The sequence below is a fragment of the Pelodiscus sinensis genome, chromosome 7, assembly GCF_052426305.1.
Source record: "Pelodiscus sinensis isolate ZL-2025 chromosome 7, ASM5242630v1, whole genome shotgun sequence".
Classification (NCBI taxonomy): Eukaryota; Metazoa; Chordata; order Testudines; family Trionychidae; genus Pelodiscus; species Pelodiscus sinensis.
The window spans coordinates 968,339-988,435 of NC_143058.1; the positions used below are offsets into that span (position 1 = coordinate 968,339).

The 20,097-nt window shown below is 72.2% G+C and overlaps 1 protein-coding gene across 2 annotated transcripts in view; it reads right to left on the minus strand.

The window, feature by feature from the left end:
• Nucleotides 1-20,097, minus strand: part of ASIC4 (acid sensing ion channel subunit family member 4) — a 93,990-nt gene that overhangs the window by 26,637 nt on the left and 47,256 nt on the right. Inside the window, exons 1-2 of one of the 2 annotated variants that reach the window (XM_075914480.2) lie at nucleotides 435-1,232; nucleotides 24-168 (exon numbers count right to left, since the gene is read on the minus strand). In XM_075914480.2, coding sequence (XP_075770595.1) covers nucleotides 24-168; nucleotides 435-1,031 — 742 coding nt within the window. In that variant the 5' untranslated portion in view covers nucleotides 1,032-1,232. Of the gene's footprint in view, nucleotides 1-23; nucleotides 169-434; nucleotides 1,233-20,097 lie in introns of those variants that run through there. The other variant, XM_089779586.1, reaches the window with a different exon arrangement.

Genomic DNA, 20,097 nt, shown 5'->3' on the forward strand with positions numbered 1-20,097 from the left:
GCCCTGGCGGCCCGGGTGCTCACTGGTCTCCCTCCAGATGGGCAGGTACTCCTCTTGCTGGATGTCCAGCATGAGCTCCAGGCCGTGGCCGGCGCCCCGCTGCCGGGCCGTGCGGGGGCTGCTGGGGTCGCCGTTGAAGGTGTAGCACTTCCCGTAGCGCGTGTAGACCTGCCGGCGGGGGCAGGGTTAGAACCCGGGCACTGGGGCTCCCCGGCTCCCCGTCTGGGGCCGCCCCCCTGCCCCACGGCCGGGCAGCGCAGCCTCAGGGCAGGGGCCCCCTCCGGGCCCTGGGGGGCAGAGACTGGCTCATTCAGAGCCCTCCCCTCCCCCGCATCCCCAGCTAAGCCAACCCGGCCAGCCCCCCCCATAGACCTGCCCCCCTGCCTCCATCACACAGCCCCCCTAGACCCCAGTGCCTGGCCCCGGGCGCTCACGGGGGTGAAGTGCTGGGGGCCGCAGGCCTGGCCCTGGAAGCGGCAGGCCAGCAGCATGTCCGGCAGCTGGTGGCCCAGGCGGTGCAGGAGGCTGGCCAGGGTGCGCTCGGCGCGGCGCGGCGGCAGGAAGCGGGAGTAGTTGGCCAGGCGGCTGAGCCAGTGGCGCTGGGCCTCGGGCAGTGCCTCCAGCAGGCCGGGCAGCAGGGAGCGGTTCTCCCCCGCCAGGCCCAGCCACTGCCCCGCCGCGTACAGGTCGGGCCGGGTGAGCTGCCGGAAGCGCACGGGGTTGTTGTTGCAGAGGGTGACGGCCGGGAAGCGCAGGCGCGGCGCCGGCTCCAGGCGCACCCGGCTGTGCACCGGGCTCGAGAGCAGGTAGCGCACGCGGTCGCTGGACCAGGCGCCCAGCAGGCTCAGGGACAGCAGGAAGGCCAGGCCCCAGAGCAGGCGCCGCGGGCACGACTGCGGGCGCGCGCCCATGTAGTGCAGCCCGTGCAGCGTGGTCCCGCGCAGGAACCGGCCGGTGATCTGGGCACAGGAGCCGTCTGGGGCTGGGGCCAGGCGCAGCCCCCGGGGGCAGCAGGACTGGGGCCGAGGCATGGCCCCCAGCTGGGCTCTGGCCTCAGGCTACAGCCAGGAGTTGACCTGCCCTCAGAGGCGCCCAGCCCCACGACCCGCCCCGGCTCTGCTCTGCTCCGGGAAGCGCCTGGCCCCACGACCCGCCCCGGCTCTGCTCTGCTCCGGGAGGCGCCCGGCCCCGCGACCCGCCCCGGCTCTGCTCTGCTCCGGGAGGCGCCCGGCCCCGCAACCCGCCCCGGCTCAGCTCCGGGAAGCGCCCGGCCCCGCGACTCGCCCCGGCTCTGCTCCGGGAGGCGCCCGGCCCCGCGACCCGCCCCGGCTCTGCTCTGCTCAGGGAGGTGCCCGGCCCCGCGACCTGCCCTGGCTCTGCTCTGCTCAGGGAGGTGCCCGGCCCCGCGACCCGCCCCGGCTCTGCTCTGCTCCGGGAGGTGCCCGGCCCTGCGACCCGCCCCGGCTCAGCTCCGGGAAGCGCCCGGCCCCGCGACCCGCCCCGGCTCAGCTCCGGGAAGCGCCCGGCCCCGCGACCCGCCCCGGCTCAGCTCCGGGAAGCGCCCGGCCCCGCGACCCGCCCCGGCTCAGCTCTGGGAAGCGCCCGGCCCCGCGACCCGCCCCGGCTCAGCTCCGGGAAGCGCCCGGCCCCGCGACCCGCCCTGGCTCTGCTCTGCTCCAGGAGGCGCCCGGCCCCACGACCCGCCCCGGCTCTGCTCTGCTCAGGGAGGTGCCCGGCCCCGCGACCCGCCCTGGCTCTGCTCTGCTCCAGGAGGCGCCCGGCCCCGCGACCTGCCCTGGCTCTGCTCTGCTCAGGGAGGTGCCCAGCCCCGCGACCTGTCCCAGTTTCCCTCCAGGGAGGTTTCTGTTTCCGGAGCCTGTTGTGCAGCTCCCGCATCCAGCACCAGCGCGAGCCGAGAGTGGCAGGCGGCTCCCGTGACAGGCGAGAGGAGGGGAGGGGAGGGGAGGGGAGGGGAGGGGAGGGGCGGGGGTTGGTGCACAGACGCCCTCCCGCAAGCTCCAGGCAGGGACAGAAGATTCCTGGCATCCCCTGGCCAGGCAGGCGGGTGGCGCGGGGCTGGCCCGGCAGGACGTAGGTGCCAGGCAGAGCTGGTGGCTCTGGCGCCATGGCCTGATGGCTCTCTGGGCACGTCCGCCGGGCGCTCTGCCCGTCCCACCATGCCCAGGTGCAGGGGCCTGCCTGCCACTCCTGCCAAGGGCCCTGGGGCAGCTGTGCCCGAGTGCCCCAGCCCTGCCGGGCAGGGTCCCCCGCAGACGGAGTGAGGGCAGCAAGCGCCCCACCCTGCTGCCAGGACAGCTCACAGTGCTGCAGCCTGGCCCCCCAGGGCACCCAGCCCCGGCAGCCCCTCCCCCCAGGCGTGGTGCACGGTGCGGGGGGGGCGCCGTCAGCCCCTCAAAGGCAGAGCCTGTCAGCGCGGCTCTGACACCCGACAGCTCGTCAGGTGGCTTCAAAGCCGCGTCTCCAGCTTCCCGGCGCCACCTGGCAGCCGCGGAGCCGCGCCACAGCCCCTCCCCCAAACCCGGCAGCTGGCGCCGGCGCCAGGGGCTGGGCCCTGCCGTCTCCATGGGCGGCCCCTTCCCAGAGCCCGGGGCGGCCGACCTGGCCTCTGGCCTCTGCCAAGCCCTGGGCACGGCCCAGCCCCCCGCTGCCCACCGGGCGCCGCGGCCGCGAGTGCGTTCAGGGTGAGCGTGCAGAACACGGCGCCTCCGCCCCAACCCAGCTCCGCCACCCGCTGAGCCTGGCTCTGCCAGGCCTGGGGACCTGCTCTGGGCTGGGGGGCACTGAGCCCCAGAAAAACCAGTCGGGGGCCGCCCACAACAGAAAACCCGCCCCCCAACAAAGAAACCCCACTGACCTAGCCCCCACTGGGACTGAGACGGACCCTCCCCATGCCCCCCTCCCCCTCCAGGGCCTGGGGTCCAGGACCCTCCCCACATCCCCCTCCCTGCCAGGGCCTGGGGGGCCAGGACTCTCCCCACATCCCCCTCCCCCTCCAGGGCCTGGGGTCCAGGACCCTCCCCACATCCCCCTCCCTGCCAGGGCCTGGGGGGCCAGGACTCTCCCCACATCCCCCTCCCCCTCCAGGGCCTGGGGTCCAGGACTCTCCCCACATCCCCCTCCCCCTCCAGGGCCTGGGGTCCAGGACCCTCCCCACATCCCCCTCCCCTGCCAGGGCCTGGGGGCCAGGACCCTCCCCACATCCCCCTCCCCTGCCAGGGCCTGGGGGCCAGGACCCTCCCCACATCCCCCTCCCCTGCCAGGGCCTGGGGTCCAGGACCCTCCCCACATCCCCCTCCCCCTCCAGGGCCTGGGGTCCAGGACCCTCCCCACATCCCCCTCCCCCTCCAGGGCCTGGGGTCCAGGACCCTCCCCACATCCCCCTCCCCTGCCAGGGCCTGGGGGCCAGGACCCTCCCCACATCCCCCTCCCCTGCCAGGGCCTGGGGGGCCAGGACTCTCCCCACATCCCCCTCCCCCGCCAGGGCCCGGGGGTCCAGGACCCTCCCCACATCCCCCTCCCCTGCCAGGGCCTGGGGGGCCAGGACTCTCCCCACATCCCCCTCCCCCGCCAGGGCCCGGGGGTCCAGGACCCTCCCCACATCCCCCTCCCCCGCCAGGGCCCGGGGGGCCAGGACTCTCCCCTAATCCCCCTCCCCCGCCAGGGCCTGGGGGGGCCAGGACCCTCCCCACATCCCCCTCCCCTGCCAGGGCCTGGGGGGCCAGGACTCTCCCCACATCCCCCTCCCCCGCCAGGGCCCGGGGGTCCAGGACCCTCCCCACATCCCCCTCCCCCGCCAGGGCCCGGGGGTCCAGGACCCTCCCCACATCCCCCTCCCCTGCCAGGGCCTGGGGGGCCAGGACTCTCCCCACATCCCCCTCCCCCGCCAGGGCCCGGGGGTCCAGGACCCTCCCCACATCCCCCTCCCCCGCCAGGGCCCGGGGGGCCAGGACTCTCCCCTAATCCCCCTCCCCCGCCAGGGCCTGGGGGGGCCAGGACCCTCCCCACATCCCCCTCCCCTGCCAGGGCCTGGGGGGCCAGGACTCTCCCCACATCCCCCTCCCCCGCCAGGGCCCGGGGGTCCAGGACCCTCCCCACATCCCCCTCCCCCGCCAGGGCCCGGGGGGCCAGGACCCTCCCCTAATCCCTCTCACACTAGGGTCTGGGGGGGCCTAGGCTAGTAGACTTGGTGCACTCCAGCCCTGTGGTGGGACAGCGGGGGGGTAGAGTGCCAGCACCAGCTCCCCAACGCTGCGGAGCCCCGAGCCTCGGGGCCAGATCCAGGCAAGGGGCCTGAGCCCCCCCTCCCGCAATGTATACTCTTCACATGCCTGCGTGGTTTGTGTAGGTGAGGGTCTGCGTTGTGGGGGTACCTGGCTGGGGCTGGGGTAGCCCCACTGGCTGCTGCCGGTACCACGGCCCAGCCGGGCAGGGGGTGAGTCGTTATGCAAAGGGGGCTCTCAGCCGGGCCGACCAGCTACCCCCAGGGAGAGAACCAAAGGCGGGGGGTGCTTTCCTGCTTTCAAGTAGGAATAAGAGACCCTCCAGTACAGGCTTTATTTTCCGGAGACTCACGTCCAGACTGGCGCTTTTCTCAGCTTATCTCCAAGCCGGAAAAAAGCGGCAGCCATGTTACTGCAAATACTGCGGGGGATATTTAAAACCCCCGCGGACTTGCCTATTCCAAAGTGCTACATTAGCATCCCTTTTCCGGAAGGCATGCCAGCGTAGACACAGCCAGGGAGTTTATTGCTTCCCCAGCATACAGCACAGCACACATGTCATCTGGTTCCAGGGCAGGCCTAGGATGCCTCAGCCCCCCTTGATATGGGGGGGGGTCTCGGCTTCTAAACCCCCCAGCCTGTTGCTGAGGCTGCTTCCTCCATGCTCCCAGACAGACACTAACTAACTCTCCTCCAGCCCTGCCCCCCAGCCAGGGCAGCATCCACCTTCCTTTGTTCCTCTCTATGGGGGGGTGGCTGGTCGGACAGGTTTGGAGCCCCCTTTGCATAACGACTCGTTCCAGACAGCAGAGGTGGCCACAGCCCTAGCAAGGCCCCCCCCCCCCACGTCACAGCTGGAGAAGCGATAAACTCCCTCTGTTCTACTGGCTGGTGGAGCCTGTTCGTGCCATTTCGGGGGTGCAGGAGACGGGGGACCCCGACGCGCCGTCACATGAGTATTGGTGTCTGTCCGTGTAAATGCTCGCGCTGTGATGGGGGGGCTCGTGCTGTGATGGGGGGGCTCGCGCTGTGATGGGGGGGCTCGCGCTGTGGGGGGGGGCTCGCGCTGTGGGGGGGTAGCAGCGAGGCTGGGCAGCTGAAGTGCAGGGGCTCCAAATATCGCTCGTGTCCCCAGCAAGCAGACACCTGCAGCTGCCCCCGGCCCCGCTAAGTCCAGCGGCAGCCCCTGCCAGGCCGCCCCAGTTTTCCAGCCCTGTCGCCGTAGGAGGACATAGGGGTTGGATTCGCTGGTCCCGCTGTTCTGCTGCCCTGTGGTAACCCCGTGTGCCTCAGTTTCCCTAGGTGCTGCCCGGTACCTGGTTGGGGGTGGGGATTGCGGGTGTGACTCACACAGGGAGTCCAGGCTGGCCAGGGCTCCCCTTAACCTGAGCCGGGGAGGGGGGGTGACCAGGTGACCCTTTTTGCCCGGGAAGGGGACACAGGAAGGGGCGGGGCCGGGGTTGGTTGCTGGGTGGGATTGGGGCACAGGGAGGGGGCAGGGCCCTGGCTCTGAGCCCCTCCCCCAGGCTGGGCTGCCCTGGCTGCCCCATGGCCCAGTGCTGCCCCTGCGCCACGCTGGGTCCCTGGCACCAAGAACCCCCCTGCCAGCTGTGAGCCCCCTGGCAGGGGGCAGGGCCTGGGGCTCCCCGCCCCTTGGGGACACCCGGGTCCCTACCAGCGTCTGTGCCTGGCCAGGGGGCCTCCCATGCAACGCCGACCCGAGCCAGCAGGTGGCAGCACAGGCACACGGCTGGGCTCTGGCTCCCTCACCCCACAGGCATCGGGGACCCCCACGTCCGTCCGGCTCCCCGTTCCCCCTGGAGCGACTCGGGCGCCCGGCTGATTGGCCACAGGCCAGGGGTCCTGCCGGCGGGTGGTGCACGGCCCTGCCGGGGATTCCGCACCGCGTGGGCACAGCCGGGGGAACGTTGCCAGGCTCAGCCCCGAACACGCGTCCTGGGGCTACGGCTCAGTCCTAGGGGCGAGCTGTGGGCCGGGCGCTGCGTGCCGATCGGCGCTCAGCGCAGGGCAGTGTGCCAAGGGGGAGCTTGTTATTGTAGGGCCCAGCCCAGAACTGGAGCCCCAGAGCAAGCTGGGAGGCACGGCCAGGCCAGGCCAGGTCGGGCGGGGGGAGGCCAAGGGGCTGCAGGGGGGACCCCGACCGGCCCAGCTGACCCAGCGAGGGGAGAACGTTGGACGGGGGGGGAGGGGAGAAGAGGGGCCCAGGTGACCCGGTTACCTGGGGAGAGACCCTGGCGGGGGAGGGGCTGTTGCTGGGGTACTGGGGCTCGGCTGGCAGGTGGGGGCTGATCGGGGCAGGGGGCAGAGCCCCCACTGGCTGCAGGGCAGACTCAGCTGTGTGGGGTTGAGGGGGGCCCAGGCTGACAGGCCCCCAGGGACTCCAGCAAGCCCAGCCGGGGGGGCCCCAGAGAGCCAGGGCAGGACAACCCCCCCCATGGGACTCGAGGGACCTGAGATGCAACGTCTGTGGCCAGAAAGGGCCCGAGGTGGCGCCGTGCCAGAGGGGAAGGAGATGGCAGGGCCCCAGGAGCTGACTGGCGGGGAGCGCAGCCGGAGGACGGCCCATGCCGGGGGGATGCAGGTAACTGGGCTGCGCCGGGGGGAGGGGACCAGCAGGATGGGGGGGGAGTGAAGCACCAGCCCCCGACTGGCCGTTCTCCATCCGCCAGGCGAGTGGGGGACAAGCCCCGGGGAGTCATCATCACGTCAGCCCCATTGAGGTGGGGTAGGAGCGTCCGGGGCTCTGGGACGTGGGGGCGGAGGTGACACCGGCGCGGCCCGAGGGGGGCCCGAACCAGCTGGTGCCGGGTGCCGGCCTGACCCTGAGGGGCGTGTTCGGACCCCGGTCACGGTGCCTGTGGGGAGGATAGACCTGAAATGGGGGCCAGGGAGGGGCCCACGGAGGTGCTGATGGGAACCGACCTGGAGGGCTGGCCGGAGGGTACTCGGAATGCCCTGGTCCCCGCCCGGAGCCAGAGTCAGGACCCGCCAGAGGGGGGGAAGGGGAGCACTGCGGGTACGGCTGGACAGCGGCAGCCCGGAGCCTCCAGCCCAGGGTGGGGAAACTGAGGCACAACCCCCAGGGCCATAACCGCCAGCCCAGCAGCCGAGTTCCAGACGCGCTGCCCCGGGATCCCGCTCTAGCGAAGCGGCGGGCCCTGGCTGCCGGGCAGTGCCGGGCCCTGTGGGAGGGCCGCAGGGAGAGGTTCCCGTGGGACAAGGGGTTCCTGGAGCGGCCCGGGGCAGCCAGAGCCCTGGAGGGGAGGAGGCAGCCGGGGGTGCCCAGAGGTCCCGCCAGCTGCTCCACCTGGCCCCTGCTGGAGTTCCTGGTCCTGCCTTTGACCTCATAGAATCATAGAATAATAGGACTGGAAGGGACCTCGAGAGGTCATCGAGTCCAGCCCCCCACCCTCAAGGCAGGATCAAGCTCCGTCTACACCATCCCTGACAGATGTCTATCTAACCTGTTCTTAAATATCTCCAGAGAGGGAGATTCCACCACCTCCCTTGGCAATTTATTCCAATATTTGACCATCCTGACAGTTAGGAATTTTTTCCTAATGTCCAATCTAAACCTCCCCTGCTGCACTTTAAGCCCATTACTCCTTGTCCTGTCCTCAGAAACCAAGAGGAACAAATTTTCGCCTTCCTCCTTGTGACACCCTTTTAGATATTTGAAAACCGCTCTCATGTCCCCCCTTAATCTTCTTTTTTCCAAACTAAACAAGCCCAGTTCATGAAGCCTGGCTTCATAGGTCATGTTCTCTAAACCTTTAATCATTCTTGTCGCTCTTCTCTGTACCCTTTCCAATTTCTCCACATCTTTCTTGAAATGTGGCGCCCAGAACTGGACACAGTACTCCAGCTGAGGCCTAACTAGTGCAGAGTAGAGCGGCAGAATGACTTCACGAGTTTTGCTTACAACACACCTGTTGATACAACCTAGAATCATATTTGCTTTTTTTGCAACAGCATCACATTGTTGACTCATATTCAACTTGTGGTCCACTATGACCCCTAGATCCCTTTCCGCCATGCTCCTTCCTAGACAGTCGCTTCCCATCTTGTATGTATGGAACTGATTGTTCCTTCCTAAGTGGAGCACTTTGCATTTCTCTTTATTAAACCTCATCCTGTTTACCTCTGACCATTTATCTAACTTGCTAAGTCACTCCCCTCCTGGGGCCCAGTGACAGCCGAGCACACCAGATAGCCTGGGCTCCAGAGAGCAGGACAAAGGAGGGGGTAGGGCTGCGGGGGCCTGGGCCAAGTGGCTGGGGGGCGATTTCGCTTTCCGCTGGCTTGGGGGGCCAGGCTGGGCTGTACTGGCTGCTCCTGGTGCCTGTAACAACCTTCAATAAACCTTCTCTTCTACCTGACGCCTGAGAGTCGCGTCTCGCTGTGGTGGGGGTGCAGGGCGGGGGACCCCCCACGCCCCTAACACCCATCCCGGGGCTACCCCACGCACGTCCTAAGGGTTCCCCACATACACCTGTCTTGGGGTTTCCATCCATCCCGGGGTTACTGGACACCTGCCCTAGGGTTATCCCCTGTCCCTGTGGGGCGGGGGTCACTGGGCCCTGCCCCCCCCAGCCAGGGGGCTCCCAGCCGGCAGGGAGCACAGGAGCGTTCCTGGCGCCAGGGCCCAGGGTGGGCCGGCCTGGGGAGAACAGGACTTTGGCACACAGGTCCCATGTGCCAGTCTGCCAGGTCGCAGGCCCAGTCCCGGGTTTGCAGCCTGGCACTGGCCCTCGGCGCCCTGCGTGGAGGCGGAGGACGGGTCTGGCGAGCGGGCACAGGCCTGGCGCCGGGCAGACCCCCATGTTTCTGCGCGGTCAGTCAGCCATGGGGAGACCCAGCCCTGGGTCCCCACACGGACCCGGCGGCCGAGCAGAGCCCCAGCTGGCACCTCAGGGCCGGCTCCCTTTGCCTCGGGCACGGGGCAGAGGCCCGTCGAGGGCAGCACGGCGGGGCCAGGCCCACAGTGGCACAGGGGAGCGGGCCCTCGGCTGGCAGAACCGCCCAGCCAGGGCTGCAAGGGGGGGCCGGCGGGCGCTCGCCCCGAGCGCATCGTAACCAGGGGCCAGAGACGCCATGAGCAGCGCGGGCGCAGCAACCAGCCCTGCAGAAAACCGACTGGCTGCGCCGCTGGGCCCACCCTGCCCTCTCCCCCCGCCGCGCCCCCCCAAGCACGCCCACTCCCTCCTCGCACCCGCCTCGGCAGGGGCTGGGGCTCAGGGCGGGGGCAGGGGGTGGGCGAGGGAAGGGAAAGGGGGGGCTCTGGGCGGGGGAAGGGTGTGGGGTGAGGGAATGGAAAGGGGGGGCTCTGGGCGGGGGAAGGGGGTGGGTGAGGGAAGGGAAAGGGGGGGCTCTGGGCGGGGAAAGGGGGTGGGGTGAGGGGGAAGGGAAAGGGGGGGCTCTGGGCGGGGGAAGGGGGTCCCATCGCGCGGGGCCGGGCTGTACCCCGAGGGGCGATACCCCCGTTTACTGGCCGGGGGGGGTCCCATCGCGAGGGGCCGGGCTGTACCCCGAGGGGCGATAACCCCCGTTTACTGGCCGGGGGGGGTCCCATCGCGAGGGGCCGGGCTGTACCCCGAGGGGCGATACCCCCGTTTACTGGCCGGGGGGTCCCATCGCGCGGGGCCGGGCTGTACCCCGAGGGGCGATACCCCCGTTTACTGGCCGGGGGGGGTCCCATCGCGAGGGGCCGGGCTGTACCCCGAGGGGCGATACCCCCGTTTACTGGCCGGGGGGTCCCATCGCGCGGGGCCGGGCTGTACCCCGAGGGGCGATACCCCCGTTTACTGACCGGGGGGTCCCATCGCGAGGGGCCGGGCTGTACCCCGAGGGGCGATACCCCCGTTTACTGGCCGGGGGGGGGTCCCATCGCGAGGGGCCGGGCTGTACCCCGAGGGGCGATACCCCCGTTTACTGGCCGGGGGGGGTCCCATCGCGCGGGGCCGGGCTGTACCCCGAGGGGCGATACCCCCGTTTACTGACCGGGGGGTCCCATCGCGCGGGGCCGGGCTGTACCCCGAGGGGCGATAACCCCCGTTTACTGGCCGGGGGGGGTCCCATCGCGCGGGGCCGGGCTGTACCCCGAGGGGCGATACCCCCGTTTACTGGCCGGGGGGGGTCCCATCGCGCGGGGCCGGGCTGTACCCCTAGGGGCGATACCCCCGTTTACTGACCGGGGGGTCCCATCGCGAGGGGCCGGGCTGTACCCCGAGGGGCGATACCCCCGTTTACTGACCAGGGGGTCCCATCGCGAGGGGCCGGGCTGTACCCCGAGGGGCGATACCCCCGTTTACTGGCCGGGGGGTCCCATCGCGCGGGGCCGGGCTGTACCCCGAGGGGCGATACCCCCGTTTACTGACCGGGGGGTCCCATCGCGAGGGGCCGGGCTGTACCCCGAGGGGCGATACCCCCGTTTACTGGCCGGGGGGTCCCATCGCGAGGGGCCGGGCTGTACCCCGAGGGGCGATACCCCCGTTTACTGGCCGGGGGGTCCCATCGCGAGGGGCCGGGCTGTACCCCGAGGGGCGATACCCCCGTTTACTGGCCGGGGGGTCCCATCGCGCGGGGCCGGGCTGTACCCCGAGGGGCGATACCCCCGTTTACTGGCCGGGGGGGTCCCATCGGGAGGGGCCGGGCTGTACCCCGAGGGGCGATACCCCCGTTTACTGGCCCGGGGGTCCCATCGCGAGGGGCCGGGCTGTACCCCGAGGGGCGATACCCCCGTTTACTGACCGGGGGGTCCCATCGCGAGGGGCCGGGCTGTACCCCGAGGGGCGATACCCCCGTTTACTGGCCGGGGGGTCCCATCGCGAGGGGCCGGGCTGTACCCCGAGGGGCGATACCCCCGTTTACTGGCCGGGGGGTCCCATCGCGCGGGGCCGGGCTGTACCCCGAGGGGCGATACCCCCGTTTACTGGCCGGGGGGGGTCCCATCGCGAGGGGCCGGGCTGTACCCCGAGGGGCGATACCCCCGTTTACTGGCCGGGGGGGGTCCCATCGCGCGGGGCCGGGCTGTACCCCGAGGGGCGATACCCCCGTTTACTGGCCGGGGGGTCCCATCGCGCGGGGCCGGGCTGTACCCCGAGGGGCGATACCCCCGTTTACTGGCCGGGGGGGGTCCCATCGCGCGGGGCCGGGCTGTACCCCGAGGGGCGATACCCCCGTTTACTGGCCGGGGGGTCCCATCGCGAGGGGCCGGGCTGTACCCCGAGGGGCGATACCCCCGTTTACTGGCCGGGGGGTCCCATCGCGAGGGGCCGGGCTGTACCCCGAGGGGCGATACCCCCGTTTACTGGCCGGGGGGTCCCATCGCGAGGGGCCGGGCTGTACCCCGAGGGGCGATACCCCCGTTTACTGGCCGGGGGGTCCCATCGCGAGGGGCCGGGCTGTACCCCGAGGGGCGATACCCCCGTTTACTGGCCGGGGGGGTCCCATCGCGAGGGGCCGGGCTGTACCCCGAGGGGCGATACCCCCGTTTACTGACCGGGGGGTCCCATCGCGAGGGGCCGGGCTGTACCCCGAGGGGCGATACCCCCGTTTACTGGCCGGGGGGTCCCATCGCGAGGGGCCGGGCTGTACCCCGAGGGGCGATAACCCCGTTTACTGACCGGGGGGTCCCATCGCGAGGGGCCGGGCTGTACCCCGAGGGGCGATACCCCCGTTTACTGGCCGGGGGGTCCCATCGCGAGGGGCCGGGCCGTACCCCGAGGGGCGATACCCCCGTTTACTGACCGGGGGGTCCCATCGCGAGGGGCCGGGCTGTACCCCGAGGGGCGATCGCGAGGGGCCGGGCTGTACCCCGAGGGGCGATACCCCCGTTTACTGGCCGGGGGGTCCCATCGCGAGGGGCCGGGCCGTACCCCGAGGGGCGATACCCCCGTTTACTGACCGGGGGGTCCCATCGCGAGGGGCCGGGCTGTACCCCGAGGGGCGATACCCCCGTTTACTGGCCGGGGGGTCCCATCGCGAGGGGCCGGGCTGTACCCCGAGGGGCGATACCCCCGTTTACTGGCCGGGGGGTCCCATCGCGAGGGGCCGGGCTGTACCCCGAGGGGCGATACCCCCGTTTACTGGCCGGGGGGGGGTCCCATCGCGAGGGGCCGGGCTGTACCCCGAGGGGCGATACCCCCGTTTACTGGCCGGGGGGTCCCATCGCGAGGGGCCGGGCTGTACCCCGAGGGGCGATAACCCCCGTTTACTGGCCGGGGGGTCCCATCGCGAGGGGCCGGGCTGTACCCCGAGGGGCGATAACCCCGTTTACTGGCCGGGGGGTCCCATCGCGCGGGGCCGGGCTGTACCCCGAGGGGCGATACCCCCGTTTACTGGCCGGGGGGGTCCCATCGCGAGGGGCCGGGCTGTACCCCGAGGGGCGATACCCCCGTTTACTGACCGGGGGGTCCCATCGCGAGGGGCCGGGCTGTACCCCGAGGGGCGATACCCCTGTTTACTGGCCGGGGGGTCCCATCGCGAGGGGCCGGGCTGTACCCCGAGCGGCGATACCCCCGTTTACTGGCCGGGGGGTCCCATCGCGAGGGGCCGGGCTGTACCCCGAGGGGCGATACCCCCGTTTACTGGCCGGGGGGTCCCATCGCGAGGGGCCGGGCTGTACCCCGAGGGGCGATACCCCCGTTTACTGGCCGGGGGGGTCCCATCGCGAGGGGCCGGGCTGTACCCCGAGGGGCGATACCCCTGTTTACTGGCCGGGGGGTCCCATCGCGAGGGGCCGGGCTGTACCCCGAGCGGCGATACCCCCGTTTACTGGCCGGGGGGGGTCCCATCGCGAGGGGCCGGGCTGTACCCCGAGGGGCGATACCCCCGTTTACTGGCCGGGGGGGGTCCCATCGCGCGGGGCCGGGCTGTACCCCGAGGGGCGATAACCCCCGTTTACTGGCCGGGGGGTCCCATCGCGAGGGGCCGGGCTGTACCCCGAGGGGCGATAACCCCGTTTACTGGCCGGGGGGGGTCCCATCGCGCGGGGCCGGGCTGTACCCCGAGGGGCGATAACCCCGTTTACTGGCCGGGGGGTCCCATCGCGAGGGGCCGGGCTGTACCCCGAGGGGCGATACCCCTGTTTACTGGCCGGGGGGTCCCATCGCGAGGGGCCGGGCTGTACCCCGAGGGGCGATACCCCCGTTTACTGGCCGGGGGGTCCCATCGCGAGGGGCCGGGCTGTACCCCGAGGGGCGATACCCCCGTTTACTGGCCGGGGGGGTCCCATCGCGAGGGGCCGGGCTGTACCCCGAGGGGCGATACCCCCGTTTACTGGCCGGGGGGTCCCATCGCGAGGGGCCGGGCTGTACCCCGAGGGGCGATAACCCCCGTTTACTGGCCGGGGGGTCCCATCGCGAGGGGCCGGGCTGTACCCCGAGGGGCGATAACCCCCGTTTACTGGCCGGGGGGTCCCATCGCGAGGGGCCGGGCTGTACCCCGAGGGGCGATACCCCCGTTTACTGGCCGGGGGGGTCCCATCGCGAGGGGCCGGGCTGTACCCCGAGGGGCGATAACCCCCGTTTACTGGCCGGGGGGTCCCATCGCGAGGGGCCGGGCTGTACCCCGAGGGGCGATACCCCCGTTTACTGGCCGGGGGGTCCCATCGCGAGGGGCCGGGCTGTACCCCGAGGGGCGATACCCCCGTTTACTGGCTGGGGGGGTCCCATCGCGAGGGGCCGGGCTGTACCCCGAGGGGCGATACCCCCGTTTACTGGCCGGGGGGTCCCATCGCGAGGGGCCGGGCCGTACCCCGAGGGGCGATAACCCCGTTTACTGGCCGGGGGGTCCCATCGCGAGGGGCCGGGCTGTACCCCGAGGGGCGATACCCCCGTTTACTGACCGGGGGGTCCCATCGCGAGGGGCCGGGCTGTACCCCGAGGGGCGATACCCCCGTTTACTGGCCGGGGGGGGGTCCCATCGCGAGGGGCCGGGCTGTACCCCGAGGGGCGATACCCCCGTTTACTGGCCGGGGGGGGTCCCATCGCGAGGGGCCGGGCTGTACCCCGAGGGGCGATACCCCCGTTTACTGGCCGGGGGGGTCCCATCGCGAGGGGCCGGGCTGTACCCCGAGGGGCGATAACCCCCGTTTACTGACCGGGGGGTCCCATCGCGAGGGGCCGGGCTGTACCCCGAGGGGCGATACCCCCGTTTACTGGCCGGGGGGGGTCCCATCGCGAGGGGCCGGGCTGTACCCCGAGGGGCGATACCCCCGTTTACTGGCCGGGGGGGGGTCCCATCGCGAGGGGCCGGGCTGTACCCCGAGGGGCGATAACCCCCGTTTACTGGCCGGGGGGTCCCATCGCGCGGGGCCGGGCTGTACCCCGAGGGGCGATACCCCCGTTTACTGGCCGGGGGGGTCCCATCGCGAGGGGCCGGGCTGTACCCCGAGGGGCGATAACCCCCGTTTACTGGCCGGGGGGGTCCCATCGCGAGGGGCCGGGCTGTACCCCGAGGGGCGATACCCCCGTTTACTGGCCGGGGGGGGGTCCCATCGCGCGGGGCCGGGCTGTACCCCGAGGGGCGATACCCCCGTTTACTGGCCGGGGGGGGTCCCATCGCGAGGGGCCGGGCTGTACCCCGAGGGGCGATAACCCCCGTTTACTGGCCGGGGGGTCCCATCGCGAGGGGCCGGGCTGTACCCCGAGGGGCGATACCCCCGTTTACTGGCCGGGGGGTCCCATCGCGAGGGGCCGGGCTGTACCCCGAGGGGCGATACCCCCGTTTACTGGCCGGGGGGGGTCCCATCGCGAGGGGCCGGGCTGTACCCCGAGGGGCGATAACCCCGTTTACTGGCCGGGGGGTCCCATCGCGAGGGGCCGGGCTGTACCCCGAGGGGCGATAACCCCGTTTACTGGCCGGGGGGTCCCATCGCGCGGGGCCGGGCTGTACCCCGAGGGGCGATACCCCCGTTTACTGGCCGGGGGGGGTCCCATCGCGAGGGGCCGGGCTGTACCCCGAGGGGCGATAACCCCCGTTTACTGGCCGGGGGGTCCCATCGCGAGGGGCCGGGCTGTACCCCGAGGGGCGATACCCCCGTTTACTGACCGGGGGGGTCCCATCGCGAGGGGCCGGGCTGTACCCCGAGGGGCGATACCCCCGTTTACTGGCCAGGGGGGTCCCATCGCGAGGGGCCGGGCTGTACCCCGAGGGGCGATAACCCCCGTTTACTGGCCGGGGGGGGTCCCATCGCGCGGGGCCGGGCTGTACCCCGAGGGGCGATACCCCCGTTTACTGGCCGGGGGGGGGTCCCATCGCGAGGGGCCGGGCTGTACCCCGAGGGGCGATAACCCCGTTTACTGGCCGGGGGGGGTCCCATCGCGAGGGGCCGGGCTGTACCCCGAGGGGCGATACCCCCGTTTACTGGCCGGGGGGTCCCATCGCGAGGGGCCGGGCTGTACCCCGAGGGGCGATACCCCCGTTTACTGGCCGGGGGGTCCCATCGCGAGGGGCCGGGCTGTACCCCGAGGGGCGATACCCCCGTTTACTGGCCGGGGGGGTCCCATCGCGAGGGGCCGGGCTGTACCCCGAGGGGCGATACCCCCGTTTACTGGCCGGGGGGGGGTCCCATCGCGAGGGGCCGGGCTGTACCCCGAGGGGCGATAACCCCGTTTACTGGCCGGGGGGTCCCATCGCGCGGGGCCGGGCTGTACCCCGAGGGGCGATACCCCCGTTTACTGGCCGGGGGGTCCCATCGCGAGGGGCCGGGCTGTACCCCGAGGGGCGATACCCCCGTTTACTGACCGGGGGGTCCCATCGCGAGGGGCCGGGCTGTACCCCGAGGGGCGATACCCCCGTTTACTGGCCGGGGGGGGGTCCCATCGCGCGGGGCCGGGCTGTACCCCGAGGGGCGATACCCCCGTTTACTGACCGGGGGGTCCCATCGCGAGGGGCCGGGCTGTACCCCGAGGGGCGATACCCCCGTTTACTGGCCGGGGGGGGGTCCCATCGCGAGGGGCCGGGCTGTACCCCGAGGGGCGATAACCCCCGTTTACTGGCCGGGGGGGGTCCCATCGCGAGGGGCCGGGCCGTACCCCGAGGGGCGATACCCCCGTTTACTGGCCGGGGGGTCCCATCGCGAGGGGCCGGGCTGTACCCCGAGGGGCGATACCCCCGTTTACTGACCGGGGGGGTCCCATCGCGAGGGGCCGGGCTGTACCCCGAGGGGCGATACCCCCGTTTACTGGCCGGGGGGGTCCCATCGCGAGGGGCCGGGCTGTACCCCGAGGGGCGATACCCCCGTTTACTGGCCGGGGGGTCCCATCGCGAGGGGCCGGGCTGTACCCCGAGGGGCGATAACCCCCGTTTACTGGCCGGGGGGTCCCATCGCGAGGGGCCGGGCTGTACCCCGAGGGGCGATACCCCCGTTTACTGGCCGGGGGGTCCCATCGCGAGGGGCCGGGCTGTACCCCGAGGGGCGATACCCCCGTTTACTGGCCGGGGGGGGTCCCATCGCGAGGGGCCGGGCTGTACCCCGAGGGGCGATACCCCCGTTTACTGGCCGGGGGGGGTCCCATCGCGAGGGGCCGGGCTGTACCCCGAGGGGCGATACCCCCGTTTACTGGCCGGGGGGGGTCCCATCGCGAGGGGCCGGGCTGTACCCCGAGGGGCGATACCCCCGTTTACTGGCCGGGGGGGGGTCCCATCGCGAGGGGCCGGGCTGTACCCCGAGGGGCGATAACCCCCGTTTACTGGCCGGGGGGTCCCATCGCGAGGGGCCGGGCTGTACCCTGAGGGGCGATACCCCCGTTTACTGGCCGGGGGGTCCCATCGCGAGGGGCCGGGCTGTACCCCGAGGGGCGATACCCCCGTTTACTGGCCGGGGGGTCCCATCGCGAGGGGCCGGGCTGTACCCCGAGGGGCGATACCCCCGTTTACTGACCGGGGGGGTCCCATCGCGAGGGGCTGGGCTGTACCCCGAGGGGCGATACCCCCGTTTACTGGCCGGGGGGGGTCCCATCGCGAGGGGCCGGGCTGTACCCCGAGGGGCGATAACCCCGTTTACTGGCCGGGGGGTCCCATCGCGAGGGGCCGGGCTGTACCCCGAGGGGCGATACCCCCGTTTACTGGCCAGGGGGGGGTCCCATCGCGAGGGGCCGGGCTGTACCCCGAGGGGCGATACCCCCGTTTACTGGCCGGGGGGTCCCATCGCGAGGGGCCGGGCTGTACCCCGAGGGGCGATAACCCCCGTTTACTGGCCGGGGGGTCCCATCGCGAGGGGCCGGGCTGTACCCCGAGGGGCGATACCCCCGTTTACTGGCCGGGGGTCCCATCGCGAGGGGCCGGGCTGTACCCCGAGGGGCGATACCCCCGTTTACTGGCCGGGGGGTCCCATCGCGAGGGGCCGGGCTGTACCCCGAGGGGCGATACCCCCGTTTACTGGCCGGGGGGGGGTCCCATCGCGAGGGGCCGGGCTGTACCCCGAGGGGCGATACCCCCGTTTACTGGCCGGGGGGTCCCATCGCGAGGGGCCGGGCTGTACCCCGATGGGCGATACCCCCGTTTACTGGCCGGGGGGGTCCCATCGCGAGGGGCCGGGCTGTACCCCGAGGGGCGATACCCCCGTTTACTGGCCGGGGGGTCCCATCGCGAGGGGCCGGGCTGTACCCCGAGGGGCGATACCCCCGTTTACTGACCGGGGGGTCCCATCGCGAGGGGCCGGGCTGTACCCCGAGGGGCGATACCCCCGTTTACTGGCCGGGGGGTCCCATCGCGAGGGGCCGGGCTGTACCCCGAGGGGCGATACCCCCGTTTACTGGCCGGGGGGGGGGGGGTCCCATCGCGAGGGGCCGGGCTGTACCCCGAGGGGCGATAACCCCCGTTTACTGGCCGGGGGGGTCCCATCGCGAGGGGCCGGGCTGTACCCCGAGGGGCGATAACCCCCGTTTACTGGCCGGGGGGTCCCATCGCGAGGGGCCGGGCTGTACCCCGAGGGGCGATACCCCCGTTTACTGGCCGGGGGGGGGGTCCCATCGCGAGGGGCCGGGCTGTACCCCGAGGGGCGATACCCCCGTTTACTGGCCGGGGGGTCCCATCGCGAGGGGCCGGGCTGTACCCCGAGGGGCGATACCCCCGTTTACTGGCCGGGGGGGGTCCCATCGCGCGGGGCCGGGCCGTACCCCGAGGGGCGATAACCCCCGTTTACTGGCCGGGGGGTCCCATCGCGAGGGGCCGGGCTGTACCCCGAGGGGCGATACCCCCGTTTACTGGCCGGGGGGTCCCATCGCGCGGGGCCGGGCTGTACCCCGAGGGGCGATAACCCCGTTTACTGGCCGGGGGGGTCCCATCGCGCCGGGCCGGGCTGTACCCCGAGGGGCGATACCCCCGTTTACTGGCCGGGGGGTCCCATCGCGCCGGGCCGGGCTGTACCCCGAGGGGCGATACCCCCGTTTACTGGCCGGGGGGTCCCATCGCGAGGGGCCGGGCTGTACCCCGAGGGGCGATACCCCCGTTTACTGGCCGGGGGGTCCCATCGCGAGGGGCCGGGCTGTACCCCGAGGGGCGATACCCCCGTTTACTGGCCGGGGGGGTCCCATCGCGAGGGGCCGGGCTGTACCCCGAGGGGCGATACCCCCGTTTACTGGCCGGGGGGGGGTCCCATCGCGAGGGGCCGGGCTGTACCCCGAGGGGCGATAACCCCCGTTTACTGGCCGGGGGGGGGTCCCATCGCGAGGGGCCGGGCTGTACCCCGAGGGGCGATACCCCCGTTTACTAGCCGGGGGGGGGTCCCATCGCGAGGGGCCGGGCTGTACCCCGAGGGGCGATACCCCCGTTTACTGGCCGGGGGGGGTCCCATCGCGAGGGGCCGGGCTGTACCCCGAGGGGCGATACCCCCGTTTACTGGCCGGGGGGTCCCATCGCGCGGGGCCGGGCTGTACCCCGAGGGGCGATAAACCCCGTTTACTGGCCGGGGGGTCCCATCGCGAGGGGCCGGGCTGTACCCCGAGGGGCGATAACCCCGTTTACTGGCCAGGGGGGTCCCATCGCGAGGGGCCGGGCTGTACCCCGAGGGGCGATAACCCCGTTTACTGGCCGGGGGGGGTCCCATCGCGAGGGGCCGGGCTGTACCCCGAGGGGCGATAACCCCCGTTTACTGGCCGGGGGGGGTCCCATCGCGAGGGGCCGGGCTGTACCCCTAGGGGCGATACCCCCGTTTACTGGCCGGGGGGTCCCATCGTGAGGGGCCGGGCTGTACCCCGAGGGGCGATACCCCCGTTTACTGGCCGGGGGGGGTCCCATCGCGAGGGGCCGGGCTGTACCCCGAGGGGCGATACCCCCGTTTACTGGCCGGGGGGGGTCCCATCGCGAGGGGCCGGGCTGTACCCCGAGGGGCGATACCCCCGTTTACTGGCCGGGGGGGGGTCCCATCGTGAGGGGCCGGGCTGTACCCAGAGGGGCGATACCCCCGTTTACTGGCCGGGGGGGGGTCCCATCGCGAGGGGCCGGGCTGTACCCCGAGGGGCGATACCCCCGTTTACTGGCCGGGGGGTCCCATCGCGAGGGGCCGGGCTGTACCCCGAGGGGCGATACCCCCGTTTACTGGCCAGGGGGGTCCCATCGCGAGGGGCCGGGCTGTACCCCGAGGGGCGATAACCCCGTTTACTGGCCGGGGGGTCCCATCGCGAGGGGCCGGGCTGTACCCCGAGGGGCGATAACCCCGTTTACTGGCCGGGGGGGTCCCATCGCGAGGGGCCGGGCTGTACCCCGAGGGGCGATAACCCCCGTTTACTGGCCGGGGGGGGTCCCATCGCGAGGGGCCGGGCTGTACCCCGAGGGGCGATAACCCCGTTTACTGGCCGGGGGGGGTCCCATCGCGAGGGGCCGGGCTGTA